The following is a 27,795-nucleotide window of genomic DNA, read 5'->3' on the forward strand; positions in this document are numbered from 1 at the left end:
GGAATTCCAGTGGTGTTTCAGCAAAGTTTCATCTCCCTTGTCAGTCCACCTGATGGGTGTTACCGGAGCTAACTGACTAACTAAAGCAGCAGCAGTTTTAATTCGGTAACAGCAACGGCAAACGAACACGGTGTCACCCCGAGGGCCAGGGCCCGGAGGGACACTCCGCTGTTTAACCCCCGGCACTGCGGGGACCGGGGCAGAGCGGGGCAGCTCCTGCCCGGCCCCGGCGGCACCGCCGAGCCCGCGGGGCCGTGCCGACAGCCGGGGCACCGCCGAGCCCGCGGGGCTGTCCCGACAGCCGGGGCACCGCCGTGAGGCTGTCCCGGGGCCAGCCCGGCGAGCCCGCGGGCCGTGCCGGCCGTGAGGCGGTCCCGGGGCCGTGAGGGTGTCCCGGGGCCAGCCCTCCGAGCCCGCGGGCCGTGCCGGCCGTGAGGCGGTCCCGGGGCCGTGAGGCTGTCCCGGGGCCGGCCCGCCGAGCCCGAGGGCCGTGCCGGCCGTGAGGCGGTCCCGGGGCCGTGAGGCTGTCCCGGGGCCGGCCCGTCGCCATCGCGGCTCGGAGCGGGGGCCGCGCCGCTTCCGCCGGATGTCGCCGCGAGGGCTCGGCAGCGGGGAGGCGCGTCCTGCCCGAGCGGCGCCGCGATCGTCGCTGCTGTTGCTGCCTCCGCTGCTGCTGCCCCTCCCGCCTTCTCCTCCTCCTCCTCGTTGTCCTCATCCTTCCCCTCCTCTTTCTCCGCGCCGCCTGCGGCCCTGCCCCTCCCCGCCCGCCGCCGCGGCTGTGGCTGACAGGTGAGTGCGGGGGAGCGGGGCGCGGACCCTCCGCCATCTTCGCGGCCGCCCGAGGGGTGCGGGGTGCGGGGGCTCCGGGGCAGCGGCCGTGGCACCATCGCGGCGGTGCCTGCGCGCTGCCGCCGCCCAGGCCCGCGGCACAAACCGGGGCTCCTGCCCGGGCACCCCCTCCCTGCCCGTCCTATTCCGCTTTATTTCCGCCTGAAATGACTTGCACGTTCTCCTATAAAAACACGAAGTAACCGAAAATAACCTCTCCTTCCTCTTCTGCGTGTGGCGGTTTTTGTGCGCTCCCAGCCCCGGGCTGTGGGGCTGGTTCCCGATCTGTGGGCAGGGCAGCCGAGGGTGCTGCTCAGGAGACTCCTGTCGCTAACTTTGTTCGTGTGCTGCTCCTATCCTGAGGGCAGGCCAAGCGTAGAGCCCCAGCAGTTTACAGGTGGAGTTCAGATCCTCTGACACCTGTACCGATGGAGTCAACATGAAACGCCCCTATTTCTGAAGGGCCATAGTTAAATGATGAGGGCAGCACCGTTTGTGGTGGCATGGGGTGAGTCTGGCCTTCAGCAGTGGGAGGATGTCCAAGATAGATAAAAGTTGTAAAGAGCCATCTTCAGTAGTTATTTCTTTTTCTGAGCTAAAACCCTGTGAAATAAGTTTGAGGGAAGAATAGATATGCTTAACGTATTCAGAGGTCGAGTGGATGTTAGGTTCCATTCCTTATGCAAAGATGAGGAAAACTTCTTTCAATCTAAGTGTTGATCTGTAGCTCAAGGACATCTTGGTGTTTGTGAGAAAAGAGAAACTTCTGCATGTGTTTTTATCTCTCTTGTCCAGCTTGTCCAATTTAATTTGTTATGGCTGTTAAAGTGGACTTTCTATAACAGTAATGTCTTGGAAGGTTTACGTAAGAAACTGGTGGAACAGCTTATTTGAAGTGATTCAGTGTCATTGAGTACACCTTGACATACAAACATCTATTGTTCAGGCACCCATTTTACAACATTACAACTGCATCATTCTCCTTAAGCAAATTTCTGCAATTGCTTTCCAAGCAAGTCTGCTGTTGGCATTTCTTGATGTTTTTGAAAGAGAGCTGATAACCCCAAGAACCCACAAGTTTGTTTTCTGATGAATAGTTTAGATAATCATTGTACGTGGTGTCAGCTCTAACTTGTCTTGTAATAACTTTAGATGTAGCTTTGTGTATTGTGTTATTTTAAGAAAAGGTGCTGGCACCAAACATTAGAATTTAAATCAGAGGCCAGCTGTTGATTGTCTTTTTAATGCCAGTTGTTTGTGTGTATGTTTGTTCCGGAACTAGGTTTGTAATGTTAAATCTAAAGATTCTAAGATGACACTGCCTCTTAAATATAGACAGGCCCTTCCACCATCCATTTCTTTAATTCAGTACTTGTTTGAAGCATGCAGTCTTTAGTATGGACTGAAGTGCTTAATTTTGTTGGTACAGTCACAAGACAAATATTGGGAGTGTGGTGATAATGTCTTACAAGAAGACCTTACTCCTATGAAATCCTGAAATTGCAAGCCAGAACTAGTATGTGCCAAGTAAGGAGGAATTAAGTGGTATTGCATTCTATTAATTTGAGATGAGATTAGGATCACTTTATGTCATGAAATTTTAAGTCTTGAAGCTATGACTAGTAGGTTGTCTTGAAAGCTGGGTGAGGGGCTTTTTCTGTAGGCCAGCACTTCAAAGCCCTGTGGGGAGAGTTGGTTACTGCTCTGTGAATGACCACTGAGGAATGGATAGGAATCAGGATGGTCTCCTTGCAAGCCAGAGTGATTTGTGTTTTCTCCATCCTCAAGCAGTATGTACTGGCTGTTTTTAGGGTTGGTGTTGGAGAGGGTAGGCTGGGTGCTCACAGTGCTCTTACATGGACTGTAGGTAGGTTCCATAGTTCTCTATGCTAGACCATATGAGCTAATGCTTCAAGAATGTGCTGTACAGAGATTATTTATTGGTGCTCCTGAGGAGCTTCCTAGATGTATTACAGTTAGGGTCAAAATTACATGGTTTTGTTCAAGTCTTAAGAACTAAAAGATTCTAATTTACTGGCAAGTAGTATATTTCCAGATGAAGAGCTCTGATACTAGAGACCACTGTGCTTGAATAAGACCATAATAGCAACTCATCCAATACACCCATATCATTTGTTTGGAGACTAACAGAGTAAGATTCTGGCTTCTGAGTGTGGTGCAGTACTTCCTTGAACAGACACCTGGTTAAATTGCCTTTGCTCTTGAACTTCTTTAGGATTCCTCACCCTCAGGTCTTGTATTTGCATCCCTGTGCCCTGCTTGTAAGCTGCTTCTAGGCTGTTACGGATTTGATAATACAGAAATGGGAGCTGCAGTGCCTGTGAAACAGCTGAGGAAATAAAGTGCCCTTCAAACATGTTTTAGTACTTAACCAGCTGTAAGTAATTCAGCAGAACCTGATGCTGCCGGTTGAACTCTTTAATAAAGTCAGTTCATCAATACCTATAAATCAAAGAAGGTACAATATATACTGATAGCTTAGTAACTAGTGTTGAATGTAGGAGTGAGTATATTGTACCTTGCACCATTTAAACTAGTTGAAACAATGAGCATCCTCAGTGAGCACAGGTGGCAAAAGGAAGCTTTCAGGACATTAGCGATTTCACTAAATAGCTCTTAGTCTGATGATTATTAGTGGACTCAGGAAGGTTTCTGCTATATTAAAAAAAAAACTGCTATCCATTGTTGTTTAGCATTAGATAATATAAGATTGTAGGGTGAGAGTAGCATTTCTCCCTTTAGCAGACTGTATGACAGGCTAGGTCAGCCCTGCATTTTGGTGTGACTGCAGCATTTGCTGACACAGTTGAATTAGCAAGATCAAAGCTTGCTAGCAGCAAAACTGGGCTGGCTTACATTTGGATGTTGGTGTTAGAAGCTTGCTTAGAGTAGGTACTCACTAATGTGTTACGTTTTTTATCCTTGATTTCAGCTGTATAAAGTACTTAAAATTTATTGGTGCAGCTTCTTTACTCTGCTTTCTGTTTAAAGGAGGTTGTCACCTTCAGTGGTGCATGCCTGCTTCCCCCTTTTACATTTCGAGGAACATCCAGTTTCATTGGAAAGAAAGCTGCACTAAATTTAGAAAAAAAATAAATCAATATTGTAATGCTTGAGTGGATTTCACAAGGTTTGAGCACGCTCATTAGTGTTTCTAGCATCATCTGTGATGATCTGGAATGGTTTTGTTACCTAAATATTTACCTTTAACAAAACAACTAGTTTTACAAAGCAGTCTGTTTAACCTGATCTTTCTCAGGTGTGCTGTAGTCTTGTGGCTTGAATGGCACTTGAATGTACAGCATCACTGAAGCAAATTGCTCACTGAAGACCTAAAAATGGAAGTTTTACTCCTTTAAATTTGATTTCTTTGCATATTAATAAAAGAGTGTAGTGGCATATGTTGATACTTAAATTCCCTTAACTCATGAATAATGCTGTCAAACTGAGTTCCATGTAATTAAGAACTTAATAACTGTAATCATTCTCCTCTTTTTCTGCTTTCCCTCCCAGCTTTGTGGAAAAAAAAAAACCCATCCCACACACTCACCTACATTAATGGGCATATTTGTATTTTAAGGTTTTAATGTTGTGCTAGACAATAATTACTACTGTAAAATACCTTTGTGCTTTATGTAGTGTACACGGAAATTTTCTTCTAATGTTTGAAAATGGGAGACATGATATGAAGAGATTTAAGCACACACAAATATACTAAAATTGGTTTTTTTTAAATTTTTTTTTTTCCATTTGACACAATCATTTGAATAGCAACTATTGCTGTTTCTAAACTCTAAAGAAAATGGAGCAGGGAGATGTTGGGGATGATGTTGCAGAATCCTCCTGGTGCTTTCCCTTTACAGACTTGTGTGTTGTCTTGAATGAACAAAAAAGGAAATGCGATACTGTGGCCATTCTGTCTGTGCTCTGACACATCTTAAAGCAGCTTTTCTCTCTGGCTTCAGCAACATGCATACCCCAGGAGTTCTTTCCTTACAGCAGACTTCTTGTTCTCTGTTCGGGAGCAGAAGTAGGCAAATATGATTTGTTGTTGCTGCAGTGAGTTTTTAAGTCTGGTAAGGCCAGTGTGTGTACTCTTTGTTGGTGCTGTTTCTCTGTTGTAGCTGACTAAAACAGTAATTGGTTGCACATCTGCTCTTTACTGTTACTCTGATGAAATATTTCCTGTGACTGAGTACATCTGTTACTGAAAGGTAGGTGGCGGAACTTCAATTTAACACACAGTAAAATATCCTGTGAGTTTAATTAAACAGCATATCTGAAATACCAGAGTACCTTTGCATTCAGCAAGTAGCAACCACCTGTGGTCTAGATGTTTTCTGGGGCAGCCTTTGCTCCCCTGCTTCTGCAGATCTATGTTGTTAGAAAGGTTCTCTCAAGGCTTTGACAGATCATTGTGTGAAGTCTATGCAAATGTAGTGTTTTCTAAAATGATTGAGCAGAATAGCTCAGTATGTTTCTTAATCTCACTTTTTAGTAATACTGTACTTGTGAACTGCCACCCTTAGTAAAAATAGTTTAGTAATGCAATACAAATTCCTCCTTCTCCCCCTTTCCCTTGTCTCTCAGAAAGTACTTTTGTTCAGCCTTTTTTATGCTTGATTGCTAATTTTTACCTTCTGTGAATTTAGCTTCATTTGATTCAGGAAGTAAGATTCCAATACTTCTGGTGGTTTTTCCATCCTACTTGGGGCATTACTGAGTAGAAGGAAAATGACCTTAGTGAATTTTTCTTTTCAGAACCCACTGGGAACACTCAAAAGTTAAGATTAACTGTATCTGGCTAATAATATATAATGGATTGTTTTGAAACACTTATTTTGTACTTAGTTTGACTGGTATTTGGTGCCTAGTCTTGACTTGTGTTTATGTTTTCCCTCATCCCTCCTTTCCTGTTGTCTGGTGTGTTCTAACTACAACATTTTCAAAAAATTGAAAGACTTTGACTGGTTTGTATACTACTGACTGTTTCACTAATCAATATTTAATATGGTTTTCATAGGATATGTAACATGACACTGATATTCTGGACAGGTAATTTTCATTGTTTGAAAACCTTACATAATAAAGGGAATCAGGTAACTGCTAGAAATGAGCACCTTATTTTTTTAGCATCATATTGCCAAGGATCTGTTTTGTGAAATCTACTCTTGAAAAACCTATAGCTTCTTACTGCTGCAGTTAGAATTGGAAGAGTTCTGAAATTGTCAAAGTGAAGTTAATTTTTAAAGGGACACTGTCACTATTTTAAAACTGAATTTAAATCCTTGTTCTAAAAAACCTCTTTGATTATTGCTCCATTACTCAAAGTTTGTAAGGCTGTTTGGTGGGATTCAGAACAATAATATTAAAGGCAGTGAAGCTATTCCCCTTAGCTTCTTCTTCCCATCTGTATGCACATGCCTGCTTGTGGCCTCTTTGGTTTCAGCTTTGCTGTGGCTGTGTGCACCCTCCTGCCGAGCCTGGGAACAGCTGCATGTTTGCCCTCTCCAGAACGTGCATGGGTGGTGTGTCATGCTGCTGCATGAGGAGAGGGCAGTCCCTGGCAGTGACACTGGCTGCAGGTGAAGTGCTGCTACCAAACAGAGACAGGGACGGCTGTGTTTCCTACCCAGTCTGCTCATGAGCTGCCAAAGTAGAAACTTCCACATAGTGAACATGAGAGTTTCACTTTGTGAAGATGTAATCTCATGCATATGACTGTGTCCCTTTAAATTCCATGTGCTGCAGTGTATAGCTGCCAAATCTGTGTGTACTGATGCTGCAGTGGATTAATCGAGGGACTATGACAGGCTTCAGAAGTGGGCCCATGCAAACCTCATGAAGTTCAACAGGGCTGTACCTTGGGTTGGAGCAGTCCCTGATACCACTGCAGGCTGGAGGGTGAGAGCAGTCCAGCAGAGAGGACCTGGGAGTACTGGGGCATGAAAAAACAGATGTGAGGCAGAAATGTGTGCATGAGCCAGTGACAGGCAATGGTGTAAGAAGATGTGGACCTGTTAGAGCTGGTCCAGAGGAGAACCACAAAAGTTATCAGGGTGCTGCAAACCTCTTCTGTGGGAAAAAAAAAAGGGCTGAGAGAGATGGGGTTTCTAGCACAAGAGGCTTCTCTAGGGAGACCTTATCAGGGCCTTTCAATACTTAAAGGGAACTTTGGAGAAAGAGAGACTTTTTACCTGGGCCTATAGTGATATGAAAAGAGATAATGATTTTAACCTAAAAGAGGGTAGACTGAGATTAGATAGAAGGAAGAATTTTTTACAGTGAGGGTGGTGAAACATGGGCACAGCTTGGCTAGAGTGGCAATGGATGCCCCACACATGGAAACATTCAAGGTCAGGTGGGACCGGGCTCTGAGCAACCTGATGCAGATGAAGATGTCCCTGCCCATTGCAGAGGAATGTGAGTGGATGACCTTTAAAGATCCCTTCCAATGCAAATCATTCTATGATTTTATTAAGCACTCAGAAAAGGGATATTGCTTGGTAACATCATCCAAAATGAAGCAGCTTGGGAGAAAGGGCAGGTGGAAACTAACACAGTTGAAACAATGGCTGGTAAGGCATAAGCCACATTAACATCTTTGTGTCTAATAGTTCAGAAGCCACATCTGACATTCTAATCTGGGATTAGAAATTGCCTTTTGGTTTTTTTTTTTACCCCCCTCTGCCCCAGATCTTATGTGAAAAGGTGTTAATGGATTTATGGGATTATATATAGCTATGTGTATGAATGAAACTCTTTTAACAAATCTGCCTGTGTGCACATTGCTGCTTCTGGCTTTAAAATGTAATCCCAAACTGCAGAATATGGTAACTGAAAGCCATTGAAAGCGTGGTTCCCAAGGGAGATAGGAAGCATCAGAGAATATATATATATGTGTGCTTGGGATCTCATCCTCTTTTGAAAAGAAATAGAAATGTGTTGAGCATGGAAAACCTGTTCCTCATTCTTGACCATATGTTCATGAACAGGAAGATACTTAGTGAAGCCCAGAAAATTGGCAATAACTGTTTGTGGGATGGGCTTTTGAAAAATTATGTACAGGAATCTAGCCACAGTGCATAGCAGAATTTAGGCAAACAGGGAAATACCCAATGGTAGTTTTTTCTAGTCTCTTCTTTAATTTGTGAATATAGCTATTTAGTTACTACTGATTAATCACACATAGAAAGCTCTGATGGGATTAGGTGCAGGGGAGGAGTGTAGAATCCAGAGGATATGAAAAAAAAAAATTAGTACAGTACAGGTCACTAGTGCAACCTAAATTTTATTTTAGATTCACTATGGAATTGATGTCAGGTTACTGGAACTCAGTTGTTCCAAAAGCTAATTAAAATACCAAGTTTTTTAATAAGGATGGATGGGCATTAAAATCTTAAATAAATCTACTCTCATTTTTGATACAAATTTCTGTATCATTATACATTTTCATTTTGTGATATAAAACCCAAAGGAGATTTCAAGCTCTTGTTACTCATGATGCATACTGTGTTTTTAATAAGGTATACTTTTCCTTGGCTTTATGATCTGTTAAAAAGCTGCAAACACCATGTCAACCCCTGAACTGGTTAATGCCTGATCTTGTTAATAGCGATGGTGCTCATTCCTAGCGTGAGATCCAGTGTGTTGGCGGATCTTAAATTGGAAATGGCCCTGGGTTTGGTTTAAATTTTCTCTGATCAACTTATTTAAAAGGAAGCTCAGTTGCCTGGTTAGCTTTGCCAACTCTGCTCTCCTATTTCTCTGCAGACTATTGCACCTATTTTAAGTTTTAATTGTTGTTTCAGAAATGATTTATGCTGGAGAATGAATTTTTATTTTGTTCTTATTGTGCATGATTGAAAAATTTTGGGTAATCAATCCTGAAACATTTGAAATATTTAACAACTGGTACCCCATGAAACAAAAATTTCTGCTGAATGTTGGGTTTAAATTAAAAATATCCTACAATTGTTTGTAAAAATAAGATTTTGACAGTAAAGAACATATTCTCCATATTTATGCAATCAACCATAATTTGATTTTTCATATTCTCCACATATTCTCCACATTTATGCAACAAATCAGACATAATTTGATTTTTCTTAAGCAGGGGAAGCAGTAGCTCATACATGGTAATACTGTTTGGTGATACTGTCAGGTGTTTTTAGGCATATTGAAATGTATATATTTGGCTTTATCAAAGTGACAGAAATGAACCACATCACCAGCAGCCTGTTAAGTCAGGTGCACTTTCACTACTCTCTAGTAAGCTCATGGGCACTTTCATTATTAAGGGAAGTGAAACCATGAGCTGCCAAAAATGATGGAAGGTAATTTTCAGAACTTCTGTTATGAAAATTAATTTCGGCTTATGTCTGGACAAGGACATCAGTTAAATTTTGTATAGTAACACTTAAAGTTGAATAATACATTTTAAACCTGACAGTGTCCCTAAATTACCATGTTTGCTTTCATTTTCCAGCTGGGTTTTAATTTTGCATGCATTTCAGTGAACTATAGTATGCATAATAGTTGTTTCTGGGAAGCATTTTGGGGCTGTCTCTGCTGGTGTTCTTCAAAATGAGCAAGGAAGTGGAATTTATTTTCCTTTTGCGGAGGTTTGTTAGTTAATGAATAAATAATGCGGAAGCAATTCCATTCTATTTACATATATGCATATGGTTTTGAACTTAATGTTGTTTGAAGAACAGCTGTAAGTAAGAGGGATTTCTTCTTTTTAATGACAACCCAAACAACTCCAAAGTTTAGTACAACTAAATACTTCCATTTTGAGAAAAATATTTAAATGGTGGTTTGTTTGGCGAAACAGTTTGTAATGTGTAATGCTTGTCCTTAGTTTATCGTAGGAGCCTCTGTGAAGCTGTTTTTTTGAAGTAATGCCAATAGAAAGTGGAAGTTGTGCATCTGCTCGCCAAGCAAAGCAGAAACGTAAATCACACAGCCTTTCTATTCGAAGAACCAACAGTTCCGAGCAGGAGCGGGCGGGACTGCAGAGAGACATGTTGGAAGGGCAGGTAAGGTGATGCTTGGGAACTTGCATCACTTTTAGGTGTTTTCTGTGGGAAGAACTTAAATATTGAAATATGTCCAGTAAAGCTGCAGGAACAACTGATTTTGTTGCTTGTAAGTGCTCACTGCCTTTGGAGATCATTGATATGAATGTTGACACTGTTTCAGTTTGTGTTGAGACCTGTGGAGTTTATCAGCTTCTGTGTACTCTTACATGAATGATAAAGCCATAAAACAGTGTAAACCCCAGCCTGTTTATTCACTGCAACCTCTCCCCACTATCTGCAAAAGAAAAAGTTCAAGATTGATTCTTGCTTTCATAAGTTTGCATTTGGAATAGTTGCGACTCAGAAATATGAATAAACCAAATACTTCTTATGATGACTCTGATAGGGAAAATATTAATTGGAACGCTGTTCTACATTCCTTTCCATAAAGTAAACAAATACTGCCTGCCTGACAGAAGTGTGAGCTAACTCAGACTTTTGTTTGTGTAGGTTTTTTTTATTTGCTTGGCTCAAATGAAGGTGTGCTATTCTAGGATTAAATTTAAGGGAAAGAACAGCAACTGTAGTTTAATCAGGCCAGTGTAGTGGGTGCAATCTGGACTTGGAGTGTTGCACCTAAAACTCCTGAGATTACCTGTAGGTGAGGCTTCTGTCAGAAGCAGTACTGGCAAAGATAAGCAAATACCAGTTTAAAAAGTGTTTATTGTCAAATTGACTACACAGTGTTAGTGTGGGACTGGCAAAGATGATGCAAAACTTGATTTTTATCAGAAAGTTGGTTTGAAATACAAATAGAGTTTGGCTATGAGAAACCTCACGCTGAAGTCTGCAGATAAGCTGAGGGGAAATCCTGATGTTTTCTCAGTGTTGTGACTTTTTAAAAATTGAATCTATTTTTTCAGTAAATCATAACCTTAGTTTTCTGGGAGTTAACAGAACCTAGGTTGTTGCTTCTAGTCATCTAGAAGTTGGAGAATGGAAGTACTTGGATAGAAAGCTCTTCATGCATTTGGAACTACTGCAGCCTTACTTCAGGAAAGGCGTGAAGGGCAGCTGACAGGTCAAGGCATTGACTCCCCTGCATAGTAAACCAAAATGTTAAGCTGTTTTGGTATTTCTTAGCAAACTCTAAGTGTATTATGCTGTAATACATAACGTTTAAAATGTTTTATCTATCATCTTGTTTGATTTTGTTGACCTTGAGCAGCTAGGTGGCAGATTCTTTCAAGTAGAGAGTATTAATGCCCCTTCACAGTGGAGCTGTAAACCACATGAGATCTAGCTAAGGACTTTTGCAGAAGAAGAGATAACATTATTACATGCTGTTTTAAAAAGCTGACTTTAAAGAGAGGAAAGGAAGTGAATGCATTTTACTATGTTGGTTACTTCATTACATGTTTAGATTTGTTTATACTTTCAGGCTTTGAGAAATGGTTTGAAAAACTTTTCTACACCTCCTTGCAAAAGTTGTAGGATAAATTAGTTTCTTACATAACCTGGCTGTATGAAATTATTAGGTAATTGAATTAGAAATAATTCTTCTAACTTCACTGTTTCTTTTAATGTTTAATGTATTTAGTATTTTTATTTAATCAGTTTTGTTTAAAGTTGGTTTTAATTAGGATTTGTTGTGCTTCTGATTATCTGTGAATGCCTGAACAAAAGTACCCTATCAAGGGAGAGGCAGATGAAGAAAGGAATGATGTAGGGAGGCTTGAGGAACATGGTCCCACTTCTTCCAGCACGGTGCCACAGCTTAAACCAGTTGTGAACCTGTGTAAAACTGAATTGTGCACAAAGCAGGTGTGCTCTGTATCATGGCTATGAGTGGTTCCTCTTGCTCTCCCTTTAAAACTTGGGAAATAATTTACACAGGCAGGGTCATGGCCGGTGTCTCCCGCTGTGCCTGTGGACAATTCCCGGGGCTGTGGCGGAAGGTGACTCAGTTAAGGGAAGACTTTTTAAAAAGAAGTTGATAGCTGCTACCTAGGTAAATAGTGAGTGTAGTAAGCTAATTTACATACTGTGATCTATGAGAAACTGAAGAATAGAATGCTTGAGTAATATCTGGGGAGGCAAGGGTTAGAAATTGTAGTTTTCTTCACACTTCGTTATGGCTAGTGACAAAAGTAGGTAAATGTTAAAAATACATTTAAAATTTTACTTTGTCTTAAGCTTTGGTAATAAGATGCATTGTGTTCACAACTTTTTAACCCATTGCATACTCAACTTTTGAAATACTTTATCGAAGGTATTATTTTTCCTTGAACTGGAAATATATTGATATTAAAAAGAGACTTTTTTCTCAATTTCTATTTTTTAAAATGAATTATACATGTGTCTTGATTTTATAATTTTTCTCTGGTAAAGAAAACCAAAGCAAATACCATAGGTGATTTGAATTCTGTTCCTTGAAAGAGAAAGACTATATGAAATGAATAATTTTATGATGCACAGAGCTGTTTGATTTGTATTCTACATTAGCAGTAGTTTTAATTTCCCTTCTTGCTGGGACATTGAGATAACTGTTAAAATCAGTTCAAGATTGAAGAGTAATTTTATCAAATATATGTAAAGAAAAATATAACCCCCCAATATTTTGCCTCCTAGGATTCCAAGTTACCATCTGCTGTCCGGAATACACTCCTTGAACTTTTTGGGCAAATAGAGCGGGAATTTGAAAACCTTTATATTGAAAATTTGGAATGTGAGTATCTGGTTTTTTCTGACAATTTATGAATTGTTTGTATTTAGGTTATAGTAGCACTAATTAAAACACATTGGATATTGTAGTATAATTATTGTTGCTTTTCTGTGAGCAGTTTAGGAGTGGTTCTGAACTTGTAGCCAAAGATGGAGTTTGTACCTTTTCAGAAAAATCACTTTCTTGGCTCTTGACACAAGCAGTGAGAACTGATGTCTGTCACCTCCCTTAACTCTTGGGCAAAGCCAGTGAAGGGTCTATCTCCTTATCGCTGTAGGCTCTGATTATGTTAATCTCCAGAAAATCCATCCAGACTTTGAAGTTTTTGGCTTTGTTTTATATTTACAGGCTTGATTTTAATGATGTAATATTAATAAATAAAATTGGAAAATTGGTTTGCTTGAAAAAGTGTAAAATGGGGTAAATGACTTACACGTTACATAACCAGCACCTGCAGCTGTTCAGGAGTATTGAAGTCAAGCATTCAGATAAAAATTCCAGGTGTTATCTGAAAAAGGCATTTGTTTGATGACAGTGCAGTTGTCTGATAATGTAAGTGATCCAAGGTGATGTAAGAGGATCCAAAGTTAAGTAACACAGGCCTGTACAGTAATACAGTAAAACCTCTACTCAATTTTCCTTGCTGGAATTTTAAGCTATGTTTCATTGCCTTGGCTTCTGAATTGTGGAGTCTGTCTGATTTGGGTCCAAGTCAATTTTTTTCCCCACACCTAATCAGTTCCCACAGTTAAAACAGACACTCATGTTATTAAAAAAAAAAAAAAGGTTGCCTGCTTTTTTTTTTAAATGTTCTGGATTTTTAATTCTCTTACAGCCTGTAATTGTGTTGGTTAAAGGCTGTCATCGAAAGTACACATTTTTTAGTGACAATTTTCACAACTGAATTCTTGGCCTCCAGCTGAGAAGTTGTCTAGTAGCAAGAAAAGTAGAGTTTCCCTCCCCAGCCTTCAGAAATGCTTGTCAGAAAACAAGTGGTGGATTTGCACCCTCCAGAGCATGATTATTTTAATTCATTTCCATTCCTTTATCTACTTTTTTCTCCTCACAGCTCTAGTTATGACTGTGAACTCTTTTCATCCCCCTGACATTTTCTGAATTTTTCTCCTCTCATGCTCAGTCTAATATTTTTTGTTCATGGTCTAATTCCTACACTAGTGCTGGAATTATTGTACATGGTTTTTTTAAAAAATAAATTCCAAAGTATAAAAAATAGTTGTTTGCAACATTACCTTTCCTGTGAGACTCTAGTAGTAGAGAAATATTCAGGGAGCATGCTATTTTGTGATGAATAAAGCCTTTTTTAAGAAAGGATGTGCTAATTCTGTGGCTAAAATATTTATGATGCCACAAGTTTTCTGTCTTCTGCTGGGTTTAATTCAATAGAGATGGGCAATGTGTTTCACAGAAATGGTTTTGTTAAACCTTAGCCTCGTTTATTAGTAAGAGCAGTTAGAAACCACCAATACTTTGCATAGAATCTGGGTCAAGGTTGACCTCTGGAGAATTCAGCATCAGTCTTTGTTTATGACTTGGTGAGACCTGCTTTTATAAAATCCCAGTTGATCTTTCCTCTCCTTAGCATAAAATAGCTTACTAACTGTAACAGTTCTTAAATAGCATGTTAATGCTGTTGTTAATGATAGTTTTTTTCAGTAATGTGAATTTCTGGATTTGTTAGTGCGTAGGGAGATTGACACACTGAATGAGCGCTTAGCGGGTGAAGGACAGACAGTTGATGGTGCTGAGCTGAGCAAAGGACAACTGAAAACAAAAGGTAAGAGAACCACAAAGAACCTTAAACCAGTGGTTTTGAATTCACTTTTTTGTGCTCTGTTGACCCAAACATAGAATGTTGCTAAAGGGAATTTATATGCCAGTTACTTATACAAACAAACTAATGCTGTATTTGAAATATTTTCCTTTGAATTTATTTGTCTCAACAGCAAGTCATAGTACCAGTCAGCTCTCTCAGAAATTAAAGACAACTTACAAGGCATCTACTAGCAAGGTATGAGACAAATTAAATCTCTACTCATCCATGTGTACTCATGAGACTAACGTGACTGTGTTTTAAGTTGTAAATTGTGGTTTCTTTAAGCTGGCAATGCTGGTCTGTAAGTAAATCTGACTCCTAAGGAGCAGCATGTTTATCTTGGATTCATCAATGACCCGTTATTTCAACCATACCTTATGATATTGTTACAATAATTGCTTGCCTTTTTTGAAGAAGGGATGTTGGAGGGGAGAGAGTGTGCACACATCTATGTGGGAGTGCTGTTTTGTAAATAAAACTAAAAAAAAAATTCTGTTTCATGAGAGAAATAGAGAACATGCTAGTGGACTTCTGAATAAAGGTTTGAGTATGGCAGTTGAAATAAGGATTTAAGTGGGCGCCTCTGTGTACTATTACAAATTTCTTTTTAAAAATAATTTTTATTTTTAGCTATGAGGCTAGAACAAATTGTTTCCTTTATGTTGCAAGCCTTGCTCATCAGTAGCTAGTGATCTTTTTTTGCTTGGTGTTTTGGCACAGTTAACCTTTCTGATGCTTTTCATTTTGTACATCTGCATCAGCCTGATATTTTTGTTTTCCTTACTCTCTCCCCCTTTTCAGTTTTTGCAGAGAGTTTACCTTCTGCTCTTTATTCTCAATATCAGAGTAATTTAATGATACAGTATTAAGGTTAAATAAAATGTGAGGAAACCACAGTGGAATCTGGTATGTGAACCAGCTGTACAGCAGCTCTGTGGTGACCTGTAATACAGGCTGGTATGTGGTGTAGGTGTCTTGGAAATACCTCAAGTATGAAAGTTTGAGAGTAAGAATTGGGTAGTGAAATAAACAGAAGCTACTGTGGTTTATTTGGTCTCCTTTTTATTTTATTGTTTTTTCAAACTTTTATTCTTGCCAATTTGATGCATAAAGGTGCCTCTTTTAATGAGTTACAAATTCTTTAATGGGACCACTTAAATAGTGACCACATGATAATAATAGGGGCTCTATAGTTTTGGTACACCTACTATGTAGTTATGAATTAGTACCCTCTAGTGTAGTGTTGTGTTTTGTGGGGTTTTTGGTTTTGTTTAGTTTTTTTGTTGTTTGTGGGGGTTTTTTTTGTTAGTTTGGGTTTTTAAGGCAGATATTAAATCCTTGTCTTTTACTTTCTTGCAATGTAGCACTTGTATTTTTTCCTAGGCAAGACAGGCAGACCTCACAGCTTCAGTGTGGGAAGCAGGAGGTGGAGACTCCTGGGGAACTGATATGCATGCACAGCAAAGCAGCCATGAGTAGTGGAGCATGAAGAATTTAATACCTGAACATTGTGCACATCTCTTGTATCAATTGGTAGCCAACACATGTCTGCATGTGCTGATGTATTTCTTTTCACAACTTTGAGTGAGAATTTACTGAGGAGTAGACAGGAGCTGAGGGAAATTACAACACTGAGAGCATCTTTGAAACCTTAATGCACTTCACAGAGGTGCTTTATTTTGACCTCTTCTTCCTTCCTACATAGAAGAGTCAAAGCTGTAACCTATAGAGAGACTATAGCAAAGAGTTAGGAAAGAATATAACTTTCTAACAAACCATAATTTTTCCGTTTGTACCCTGTCTGGATGTAGTTCCCCAGTACCCTGTCTGAGAAAAAACACGTTTAGAGTTTTAAGAGTTCAGCAGCTTTGAAGTTCTTACAGCTGTACTTTCTATGAGCATTGAATGAACAATGCTGTTTCCCAAAATGGTTGTGTTCCAAGCTCACTGGGGTAGTAGGTCACAAGTTTTTTCTTTAGCCCTTCCTTTATACTACTACCATACAGGGAGTTTCTTGGATGTGTATTTTTTTGGATTGGTTGGGGTTGTTTTTTAGCCTGTGGAAAATTAGAAGAGACTTAAGTTTTACAAACCAATTGTTTTCTGTAATTGCACACAATTATATTTTTCAGATTGGCAGTGCATATAGAATTATTTTTTTTCCTGAAAAGACCTTTCACTGTTTGCTTAATCTAATGAGAAGGCTGATCCTTGACTGCTGTAAGATTGGTAAAAAATACTAAAGCAATCTGTTCATTCTCTTGGGGAAAATGCTGAAGTGGACATTCTTAATTCAAACCCTTCATATGAACTTTCCATACTGGAATACTTTTCATCACTAAACTATATAAGGTTGGCAAAACTCATGTCAGAAAAGTGTGGTTTTAGCAGCAAGGATTATCCACCAGTGTCCAAATCCTGAAATGGTAGAGTAGATTTAATACTTGGTACTCTTAAAACTAATTTTTTGTTAACGGACAAGATTCTGTAATTTAATTGCAGTTGGTTTTAGATGCAGGAATCATTGTATGAAGTCCATGTTTTGATATTAACAAAATGTAATGGCTGTGTTAATGATCCCTGGCTTATGAAAACTGTTACAACATCAGGGAAGCATCAGTTGTTTATGCAGAGTCCTGAAATAAACTGAAATGATGTAACTTGCTCCATCCAAACTAAACTCCTGCATCTCTGATTTGTCTAGATCAGGATAAAGACTCTTAAATATATATGTATTTATTCATTCAGTAGTTAAAAGGAATAAAATGTTTTGGTCTATGTAGTTTTGCTCTCGCTGGTTAAAGTTGCTTCATGGGACATTTTGTTCATCAGGCATGGGGTAATGCTGCTGGACTGGTCCTGAGTTGATCAAGTTTTCATTATTTCTAATGTGCCCTGTCTGTGTAGGAAACTTTAGAGGGTGCCTCACTCTGTCTGCCATGCAATTGTTTCAGTTTGTATTCAGTTTTCACTTGCTTACATTGTAAACAATTGTTTCCCTATTAAAAAAAATCTTTTTGTAGAGGGAAGTACATGAAACTGTGTCAATTTAAGAAAGGATGTGGTTGGTCATTTATTTGTATATGAGGATCTACACAAGTTACCTCAGAAATTTTCTGCACTACAGAACCTCTTTTTAGCAAGCTGCATGTTTAAATATTTCCTTTCCTGGCTTGGGACATTGTTTGTATGTGTTTAGGAAAGCAGGATGTAGTCCAGGCCCTGCCTAGTTTATCCAAGTCCTGGTATGAGAAGTGAAGGGCAGCAAAAAAAGAAAGGAAAAAAAAGCATGGAAAAAGTTTGTGTTGAGTAAATATCTGTATCAAGATATTTACTGTTGGGTAATGTTCTTGGACTCTTCTGTGTGTTAAACACTGCTAATACCTCAAAAGGTGTTTGACATCTGTGCCATTAAATGATCAGTGACACCACTGTCCATCAGTTTTGGAAATTCTGTGTTTGTTGATGGGTAGGGGATAGCTTCTCCTAGAAAACTTTTGCATGAGGGTTTGACTCAACCTTAGAAAGACAGAATGCAAGCATGGGCTGAGTTGGGAAATACCAAGTTTGGAGTTTGAGCTGAGTCCTGTATTAGTCCTTTCCTGCTAGTACTTAATTTAGCTGTTCCACTTCTTAATTTTATGACTGTTTTCAATGTGAAAGTTGCATCTGTTCAAAATTTAGGAAGTTCTGCAGTAAGGTTGAACTAATCATCTTTACCATTAGCCCATTTTCTTTTCAGTGCATCTGTAATGACTGTTCCTCTGCTGCTGTGAAATCAAAATGCATATTCGCTGATAATTTGGAATTCAAATAGGGCATTATCATTTCATCATTGGAGAGTTGACATGCTCAGGATTTGGAATGCTCTTGTAGATTTTTCTTTTAGCTTTAAAAACCTTTTTTGAAGTAATTTGCTTTAATGACATACTTAAGGCCTTCTATTTTAATACCAGAAACTAATGGGATTTTAACCTCAGTTTATTGTATCTGAAATGTAGACTTAATTAACTTTCTAACTTTTACTAAGCTGTAGATAAGTCTTAATGTGATTTGTGTTGAAGTATTTAAAGGTTTTGATTTAACTGCTCAGATACCTGCCTGTAATTCCATGCTGAGGAAAACGCTGATAAATTGAAGTTGTCTTTTTGTTTCAGTTTAACAAAGCTCTTGAGGTAGCCTTTCTCAAAGAACAGTTGTGAACTTCAGGACTTGTGGGGTACAAATAGGGTATTTTTAATGGTGGTCTTACCTTTTTAAAGCCATCTTTCACAGCTCTTGATTTCAGTTGTCTCTGGAAGTGTCCATCAAGAGAAACTTTTTTTTTTATTTTTTAAATATTACACTCCCCTTTATCTGAAAATGTAGAATTTCTGCAATTTGCTTCCTTTTTGTAGATGCTGAGTGTTTTGGGCATTCCTGCACTGCAGTGACTTGTTTTGCTGTTTTCTAGATTTTCTTTCCTCTTGTTTTATATTACTTATGCACATAGCAATTTGGATTTAATGAGTCTTCTCTGTTTTTCCCCTAATAGCCTCACTTTGAGGGAGCATGCTTATCAAATGTTCAGATGAGTTTGACATTTTTTTTTAAAGCTTCATTACACGAATAAACAGGCATATGCTCTCAGGTTGATGTTTGATTTTATTAGCTTTGTGCAGTTTTAAGAAAAAACATCAGTGAGTATTTTAAATTGGAGTGTTTCTGGGTTTTACTAGAATTATGTAATAAGTACATTTTTTTCAAAGACATTACACTGGCTAGCAGGGACTGTCTGAGTTACCAGATGTTCTTGTTTGGGAATAGGCAAGGAAAGTTTTAAGGCCTTTTGCTGGGTTTGGTCTTTTCCTTTTTTTTCATTAAAATCCTTATCCAGACTGAATGAGAAATGTACTCTGCACTTGTACAATTCATTATTCCAATAAGATTGCATGATTGCAGTACAGAATAGTTTGTCTTGCATTCTGTAAAAGGGCTGCTATTAAAAAAGAAAAAAAAGGAGATGTATGTTTCCATCCAAACTCACTTTCCTACCATCAAATGTCAATTTTTGACGCTAGCAATTTGTCAGAATATTAAAGAATCATGAAACAATATCTAATTTTATTTGTGAGATAATTACTTGGATCGATGCGGAAAAAAATGTTGGTGTCTCTGCTATTTCAGATTGTATCCAGTTTTAAAACTACAACATCAAGGGCAATCTGTCAACTGGTAAAGGAATATGTTGGCCACAGGGATGGTATTTGGGATGTCAGTGTCGCGAAAACTCAGCCAGTGGTGTTGGGAACTGCATCTGCTGGTAAAGTTTTGTGTTGCTTGAATATTTAGAAAATTCTTGTTAAGTCCCTAGGCTATAGCAAATACAGATCCAAAGCATACTTGAAATCTGAGATCCACACTGAAAGAGTCCTTTTAAAGAAGTTCTGTAGCTGAAAAATCCTTAAAACTGGAATTTCCTTTCCCTTAGAAGGTTCAAGCATACTTGTTGGTTTTTCTAAAGTATGTGCCAGTTCTTGTCCCTGGAGGTCACACTCTCCTTAGTCAGCTCTGGCATGTTGGGTGGGGTGGGTGGGTGGGTTGGGGAGGCTTGTGGCACAGAATTTCATACAGCTGGATACAGAGATCCCTGAGGGCTTTCTATCCTAGCATTGTTTAGTCTTTGTTTTATGGAAGCTGTACATGTGGTTATAGTTTGCATATTCTTGCATTCTGTCTTTTGCCTCAGAACACAGGGGCAGCAAAAAAATCTTAATTTTCAGTCCTTTTTACTTTATTATTATTTATACTTTATTATTATTTTTACCCACTTGAGGGGGTACAAGTACTAATGAACAAATCACTGAATCTGTTATAGTCCAAAAATCAGTGTAGAGACTTGTGTAGTTTTGGAAAATTATTGGGGAAATAAATGATAACCAGATAGAATCAATCAATTTAAAGTGACATTCTTTTGAAGCTGGAACAGAATCAGAAGATACTGACTAGACTTTAATATTTACAGACCAGAAATCTCTGCTTTTTGAACTGAACTGTTACAATTTTTATGTGCCTGCTAAGGGGGCACATTTTATCTTTGTGTGGGACATCTTGTCTTTGTCCTGATTTAACTTGGAAACAGCTGTTCTCCAATTCAGCTTTAAGGTAGTATCCACTTAAATTAATTATTTATTTTTGGGTGTGGCAGGATAAAGGAGTGGCATTTGGAGTGATTTCCTTTTTAAATTTATGTTTTTAATGCTCTGCAGTGACCTGTATGCGTTTGGGATTTCCATTCAGGAAGTAAATAGATTGTGCACAGAATTCCTGTTTGTAGTGACTGCCTTTTTCACCGTGGAATGCTTACTCTGTTTAATGAGTCTCATTATACACAGCTGGAGCATTATACAGGAGCATATAACCAAGTTAGGAAAAATATCAATAGCAGAATTTGCCTTTCAATACTTGCTGCAAATTAATCTGATTATGACAGCACCTTTACTTTTTTTGGGGAGATGTGCACAATGATAAGAAAATGTTACATTTTATATATGAGGTGGTAGTCAAGAGTTCTACATTTAAAATCTATTTTATGTGGTATGTGCTACAGTGGAAGATAACTTGTTTGTTGGAAGGGTGAAAAATGAAAAACATTTGTTTTTAACTATTTACAGCTGTTTTTAAATCTTTGTAGATCACACTGCCTTGCTGTGGAGCATAGAAACAGGGAAGTGCCTTGTCAAGTATGTAGGGCATGTTGGCTCAGGTAAGATGAGGGCATGTTGTGAAAACTGGGATCAGACCGTGGGAGGGGGAAATGGGTTTTGACCAGCTACAGAAATGTTTATTGTGGTTTCACTTGCAGTTTGCCAACATCATTAACAAGTCAATTGTGAAGTTCCACTAATTTTCATACAGAGAATGTTTTGTAATATGGTTCTTTGTTGGAGAGGCACGTTAAGACAGTTCTGCAAATGCTAAATGAGTAAACAAATCCATATAAAGAAATTTACAGGCACAGTTATGACACTCAGAAGTTAAATGTCAGAACTCATTGTGGTCTCGTGCATGTGGACAGCAAAAGAAGCTTGTATAATCAGAAATTCGCTGTCTTGCAGGATCTGTGTTATATTTGGGTCAGAAACTAAGATGCTGGGTGAATATATTTTTGCACTTCTTTAAGATCCCATATATAATTTGCTGCATAATATGAATATCATGTTTTTAAGTCAGTTAATTAAATACAGGTGCTTGTCTTTCTCTATACCAGTATGAATATTGTAGAAACTGTTTTTAAACCCCTCTTTGGGTGGGGAGGTGCAGTGCAGTGAATGTTTTTGATGTTAATCTTAATTTTTGATGTCCAATCTGACAGAAACTTGATTAACCCCCTTCTGCCTCTTAATGAGTTAGCATACTGGATTTTATAGACCAAACCTGGAGGGGTTTTCCATAGCTTTAACTTGCTGTCATGAACTGAGCACTTTGAGTGATCATACCCTGGGAAAGTGAGGAACCCCAGTTATTGACCAGGATTGTTTGGTTAAATAACTCAGCACATCACACAAACTTTGTGGCAAGGGTACAAATAGAATTACGTTCTCTAGAACTGCTTCAGATGTGAGTTGTACTTTTCCTTACTGCAGCATGACTTCTAGCTCCTTCAGCACAAAGATAAATGCATGGAAACAACCTGGAACACGTTAATGCCTTCAGATATCTCAGGTTGTTTGCTGCATGGACCTCTAAGTTCTATAAAGTCATGTTTGAAAACTTCACTTGAACTTTCATGCTGGTAGTTTTTAAAAATTGCCTTTTGGATAACTATGAAAATAAGAAGTTTTAACTTGTATTTAAACAGTTGTGTTTAAACAACTGTGTTTGAACAACAACAAAAAATTATATTTTATATAAATGTTATATAACTATATACATCTAAAAATTATAATAGAAATAATGCTTTTTTATGTAATAAAACTTTTTTTTTTGTTTGACAGCTGATTTGAAATGTGCAATGCTGTTGGGTGCCAGCAGCTGATGCACCATAGAGTTAGTTCAGTTTAAGGAGTATCTTTTTAGACTCATTACACCATGCTCTCCTGACAGCATATGCGGCTATTTTACTTGTGTAATGGAGGAAAATAAGTTCTAAATTCTCTCTTGAATTGAATCTTGTGCACTGAAATGAAGTGCAGAGCTTTGTTGGCTGATAGAATTCTTGCAGGACATCATGTTTTGATTACATGTGGTTGCATTGGTGTTACTTGCATCATCTTTTCAGGCATTTGTTCTTGCAATGCTAAGTAATAAGCAGAATGTTGATGGTAACATATAGTAAGTTTTCATTTAATTAGAAATGATTATGATTACTTAAATTCTCTTTATGGAAGTCCAGAGTATTATCCTGTCAGCTTACATATGAATTTAATGTAGTTTGTTTATCCTCTCTAACAGGAACCACTTGTACTAGATTCAGGAAATAACCTGTAGAGAATGTGTTGTTATAGAATCAATTGTAGCTGCTTTCCTTGATGCTACACTTTTATATCACCTAAAAGATTACTACCAGAAATTGCTGAAAGCTTAAGACAACTTCATTTTTCAATGCTTTTAATGATAAAATATTGTGAAAGAATTCTTTTAATATGCAAACTTAAAACTTGACTTTTTTTCATACAGTAAACTCCATAAAATTCCATCCCACTGAGCAAGTGGCTCTTACAGGTATGTAAAGTTTTTTCATATGTTAAGTATGTTAATCTTGATAGAAAATAAATGTAGTTTGTTAATTTGTTCTGGTTGTAGCCTCTTTCTCTATTGCCTTGTCAGCATCCTTGTTGATTGAATTATTTTTGTATTTAAAGGCATAACAAATCAGAGCTAGATCTTGCCATCTGTGTTTTTCATGTCATGTTGTCATTTGTGCTTGCCTGCTCTAAACCAGATGCATAAAATCATATATCAGCAGAATGTTCTGGAATTCATCCCAGAGTACTCAAAGAACTAGTGGGCATTATGGAAGGATACCTCCTGATTACCTACCAAAGTTCTTGAGAGTCTGGAAAGGTCCCTTCTGACTAGTGTTACTCCAGTATTACATGAAGGGTGTGAGGAAAGACCCACGGGACTACAGACCTGTTAATCCAATCTCAGTTCCTGAAAAAATTATGGAGATTAGACTGGGTGCTGCTGAAAGGCATTTAAAGAATAGTGCAGTCATCAGGCACTGTCAACATGGATTCACAAAGGAAAGGTCCTGTTTAACTAATTTGACATCCTTCTAGGATAAGGTGACTTGCCTAGTGGATTAAGGGAATGTGGTGGATTAAGTTTTTATGTTTTTTTAGTGAGGGTTTTGGTTCTGTCCTTCACAGTGTTCTGGGCATGTTGTCCAGCTGTGGGATGAGCTGGTTCATGGTGTGCTGTGTGGGCAGCTGGCTGAAGGGCAGAGCTCAGAGGGTTGTAGTAAATGGGGCTGCACCATTTGGGGAACACCAGTGGTGTTCCTCAGGAATCAATTCTAGGGCCAGCCCTGTTCAATAGATTTATCAGTGACCTGGAGGCAGGAGTTGAATGCATTGTTAGCAAGTTTGTTGGTGATACCACTCTGGGAGATGCTGCTGATTGTCATGAGGGGCAGGAGGCCTTTCAGAGGGATCCAAATCAGTGAGAGCACTGACGATTAATGGGATGAAATTTAACAAGTTGCAGTGCCAGATGCTGCAGCTTAAACAGAGTAATGTTGAGCATGAGTATAAATTGGGAGAGGAGTGGTTGGAGAGCAGCTCTGCAGGATTAGAACCTGTTTGTTCTGACCATAGCAAAGACAATCTTGAATTTCTTCTTAGTTAATAATCAATAAGTTTATTTTAAAACAGATGGAGTTGAAATCACATGGTACCTTCTGAGCTGTAAACTGCTACTAGTTAAGCCGAGTTGTTTAAGGCAGAAGAGGAATAGCTTCACACTTGCTATTTTGGGTTTCTCATTAAAACCATGGTAAAAACATTTAATGGAAAAAAATCATTGAATAGAGAACCCCAGTATTGTGAGAATCAGTAAATGAGTATCTAGTGATGTATTGCATACCTTCTTCAAATGTTACATATTGAGCAGTGGTGAGACTCATGTTCTGATGTGTAGTGTTCAAGTGCATGTTTCACTGTAGGAGTGATTAATTTGGTAGCTGCCTGTATCTTTCATAATGAGTTATGTTTGAGAGGTTGAGACTTGCTTACCATAAAGTTCATAATGGTGTCTTTAGGAAAAGATGCAACTTAGTATTAGACAGTAAATGTAATCTTAAAGCTTGTTTTTATTGCCCATGGAAATACTCTTATTTATTTTCTCTCTCTCTCTTTCTTTTTGGTTTTTGTTTTTGTTTCTTTCCTGTGTGCAGCATCTGGAGACCAGACAGCTCACATCTGGAGATACATAGTACAGTTGCCTACACCTCAGCCAACTGCAGACTGCAATGTAAGCAATCAACTTGCTGCAACTAAACTAATTGCACAGCAATTTCATCAGATACAGGTTTTATGATAAGGCTGAATGTTAAATTTACACATAATTAAAAAATTACATGATTTCAAGACTGCCAGAGGTGGGATTTTAAGGTTTTAGTTTAACAGCTCTATTTCAGCTTTTCCTTGAAAATAGACTCCCTTCATGTTTTCAAAGGCAGAATAGAATTTACAGCTTCAAGTAGATGAATTGCCTTTTTATTCAAGGTAGTAAATGTGTAAATGAACAATAAATGAACAGTCGAATAACTTCTTTTTTGTAATAATGAAGTTCTTTTTAAACTGGTTAAATTTTTGTAGTGTAACTTACTGAGACACCTGTAGTAGCTATAGTTGCTAGTGGATTGAAAACTGATGGTAAAGACTTGTAATTTTGGCATTTATTTAATTGAGTCTTTATTGATTTCTAATCAATCCTTGCCAGCACACATCAGACTGATTTTGTCCCAGGCCTTTATTTAGTCAGTGTTTAGTCTAACCTGTCAAATCCTTGTTTTACTTAAAAGCACCCTTACTAAATTGTGAAGAAAACCTAGTTTATAGTATGAGCTTCTTAGTAGGCTAAGTAGGGGCAAGAGTTGACTCTATAATATGAGACAGATTTCTGAATGGAAAATGATTGATTCAGTTTATTTGATTCAGCATTTCCATTTTGAAAGAAAATATAAATGTTACCTTTTCCACCCCCAAATAACATAAAAGAAAGATGTTTTTGTCTTGTGTAAGTGTAAAAGGAGTTCTGGGAATGATGTTTGATGATAAGGAAAAGATTTATTTTGCGTCCAGTTTACATCAGCACTGCATGATGACTGTATATTGACCGACAGACAAATATTGCTTTAATGATTTGATTTTTAATGGATAAAAATGTCTGTAATTTATTGTCTTCCCAAAGATTAAGTCAGTGTCCTGTTAGATACTTTCTACTTTAACAAGTGCAAAGAGACAAGTCCCTTGATAATGTGAAACGCTAGGGTAATACACTTAGCAGATACTAAAGGGGACTGATACGCAGAGCTAAAGAGTTTGGAGGAGATTTTAAAATGAAGTAGAAACATGAATAATTTCAATTGGAAAAACACTCTTAAGATCATCAAGTTCAGCTGTTAACCCAACACTGTCACAGCCCTCCACTAAACCGTGTCCTTAAGGGTGACATCTACACATCTTTTAATTTGCACACCTGGTACAACTTGAGGACACTTCTTGTCCTATCATTGTTCCTTGGGAGAAGACACTAACACTCACCTGGCTGCACCCTCCTTTCAGGGAGTTGTAGAGAGCAATGAGGTCTCCCCTGAACCTCTTTTTCTCCAGGCTGAAAAACTCCAGTTCTCTCAGCTGCACAGCAGCAAGTTGTTAAAAGGAGTTATTAAAACTGCATTTAACTTACTGGTTATATTCCTTCAACTAAGTTTGTGATAGTGAGTACTGGAATAGGCTGGGTGCAGCAGAATTAATTTACCCACATTCACATTAAAGAGATTGGGAAACATTTACACTGCAAAGTGTAACTTAGAGACATTCCTTCCCTTTTATTCTACATCTTTTTTTCTCCTGCATTTTACAGCAAGTGTCTGGAGAAGATGAAGTTGAAATCTCAGATAAAGATGAACCTGATGGAGATGGAGATGGTTCCAGTGATTGCCCCACTGTCAGAGCCCCATTAACTTCACTGAAAAGCCATCAAGGAGTGGTCATAGCAGCCGACTGGCTTGTTGGGGGGAAGCAAGCTGTGACGGCATCGTGGGACAGGACAGCAAATCTGTATGATGTAGAGACTTCTGAACTTGTCCATTCTCTTACAGGTATTCATTCAATCTCAAAAAAATTAAATTGGGGTTTTTTTATGAGGGATTATTTGTAGGTACTAAAACATTGAGGAAAGTTTTTTCTCTTGAGCAGCATGTTAGTGTGTACTGCTCAGTGTTGTAAGAGTTTTTAAAATTGTAAATTTCCTGAGCATGAATTTGTCTTCTTTTAAGCTTTTGATTTAATCTATGAAAAAATAGTTATTTAAATTGAATGCACACAAATTTTAGTTCTTGCAGAAGACTTTTGCTGTGTTCATGGTGTGTTTAGCAGCAATAACCTACACTACTGAATGTGAAGTAAGTAGCGTGGTTTTTGCCTTCAAATGCATTTCCAAACTTTTACAACAGTAAGAGGATTAAAGTTCCGAACGGTCCTTACCCCTTTCTGTTTGGGAAAAAGAGAAAAAAACACCAGCATTTCATTCCAAGTGTATGTGGAAATGAAAATTCTGATTTTCATTAGCTTACATGTTGTCATGTGTGATTGTAGGGCACGACCAGGAGCTCACGCATTGTTGTACACATCCCACCCAGCGTCTGGTGGTGACATCGTCACGCGACACCACCTTCCGGCTGTGGGATTTCAGAGATCCTTCTATCCATTCTGTGAATGTCTTTCAGGGCCACACAGAGTAAGTGACAGCTTCTTCACAGGTTTTCACAAGTTCAAAAAGTTGCAAACCTGCCCAGAACTGTTCCTGTGAGCTTTCTGAGGTACTGAGTTCATTCCTGTTGTGTGAGACTGATTTTCACAGGAACCCCCAATTGTATTCCTTGAAATGTAGCACAACAGGACATAGTTTTCAAAACAGCAGCCAGGGCTCTTGGTGTGCTGTTGCTCATATGGTAAGTCTTGATAAAAATTGTTACAATTAAGGGCGATTTAAGGTATGACATTCTTTTTGGCATTGGTTATCCTTGCAGTTTGGGGTTATTGCTGTGATGCAGTGGATCAAGCAGATTGCCTCTGCTTGTCTTGATACTCACTGTGAAGTAAAGGTTACTCCTTTGAAACCAGTGGATAAAAAAGGATTAATTTTTACCTTTA

The 27,795-nt window shown here is 38.6% G+C and overlaps 1 protein-coding gene across 2 annotated transcripts in view; it reads left to right on the forward strand.

Annotated features, from left to right (window-relative positions):
• The first annotated feature begins 594 nt into the window (after positions 1-594).
• Positions 595-27,795, forward strand: part of WDR37 (WD repeat domain 37) — a 43,152-nt gene continuing 15,951 nt past the window's right edge. The window contains exons 1-12 of one of the 2 annotated variants that reach the window (XM_033060904.2): positions 595-789; positions 5,873-5,904; positions 9,713-9,890; positions 12,504-12,600; positions 14,297-14,392; positions 14,562-14,626; positions 19,598-19,733; positions 21,105-21,176; positions 23,090-23,134; positions 24,810-24,886; positions 26,504-26,741; positions 27,238-27,379. In XM_033060904.2, coding sequence (XP_032916795.1) covers positions 9,753-9,890; positions 12,504-12,600; positions 14,297-14,392; positions 14,562-14,626; positions 19,598-19,733; positions 21,105-21,176; positions 23,090-23,134; positions 24,810-24,886; positions 26,504-26,741; positions 27,238-27,379 — 1,106 coding nt within the window. In that variant the 5' untranslated portion in view covers positions 595-789; positions 5,873-5,904; positions 9,713-9,752. The remainder of the gene's footprint in view (positions 790-5,872; positions 5,905-9,712; positions 9,891-12,503; positions 12,601-14,296; positions 14,393-14,561; positions 14,627-19,597; positions 19,734-21,104; positions 21,177-23,089; positions 23,135-24,809; positions 24,887-26,503; positions 26,742-27,237; positions 27,380-27,795) is intronic. The other variant, XM_033060911.2, reaches the window with a different exon arrangement.

This window comes from Catharus ustulatus, chromosome 1, assembly GCF_009819885.2.
Source record: "Catharus ustulatus isolate bCatUst1 chromosome 1, bCatUst1.pri.v2, whole genome shotgun sequence".
Lineage (NCBI taxonomy): Eukaryota > Metazoa > Chordata > Aves > Passeriformes > Turdidae > Catharus > Catharus ustulatus.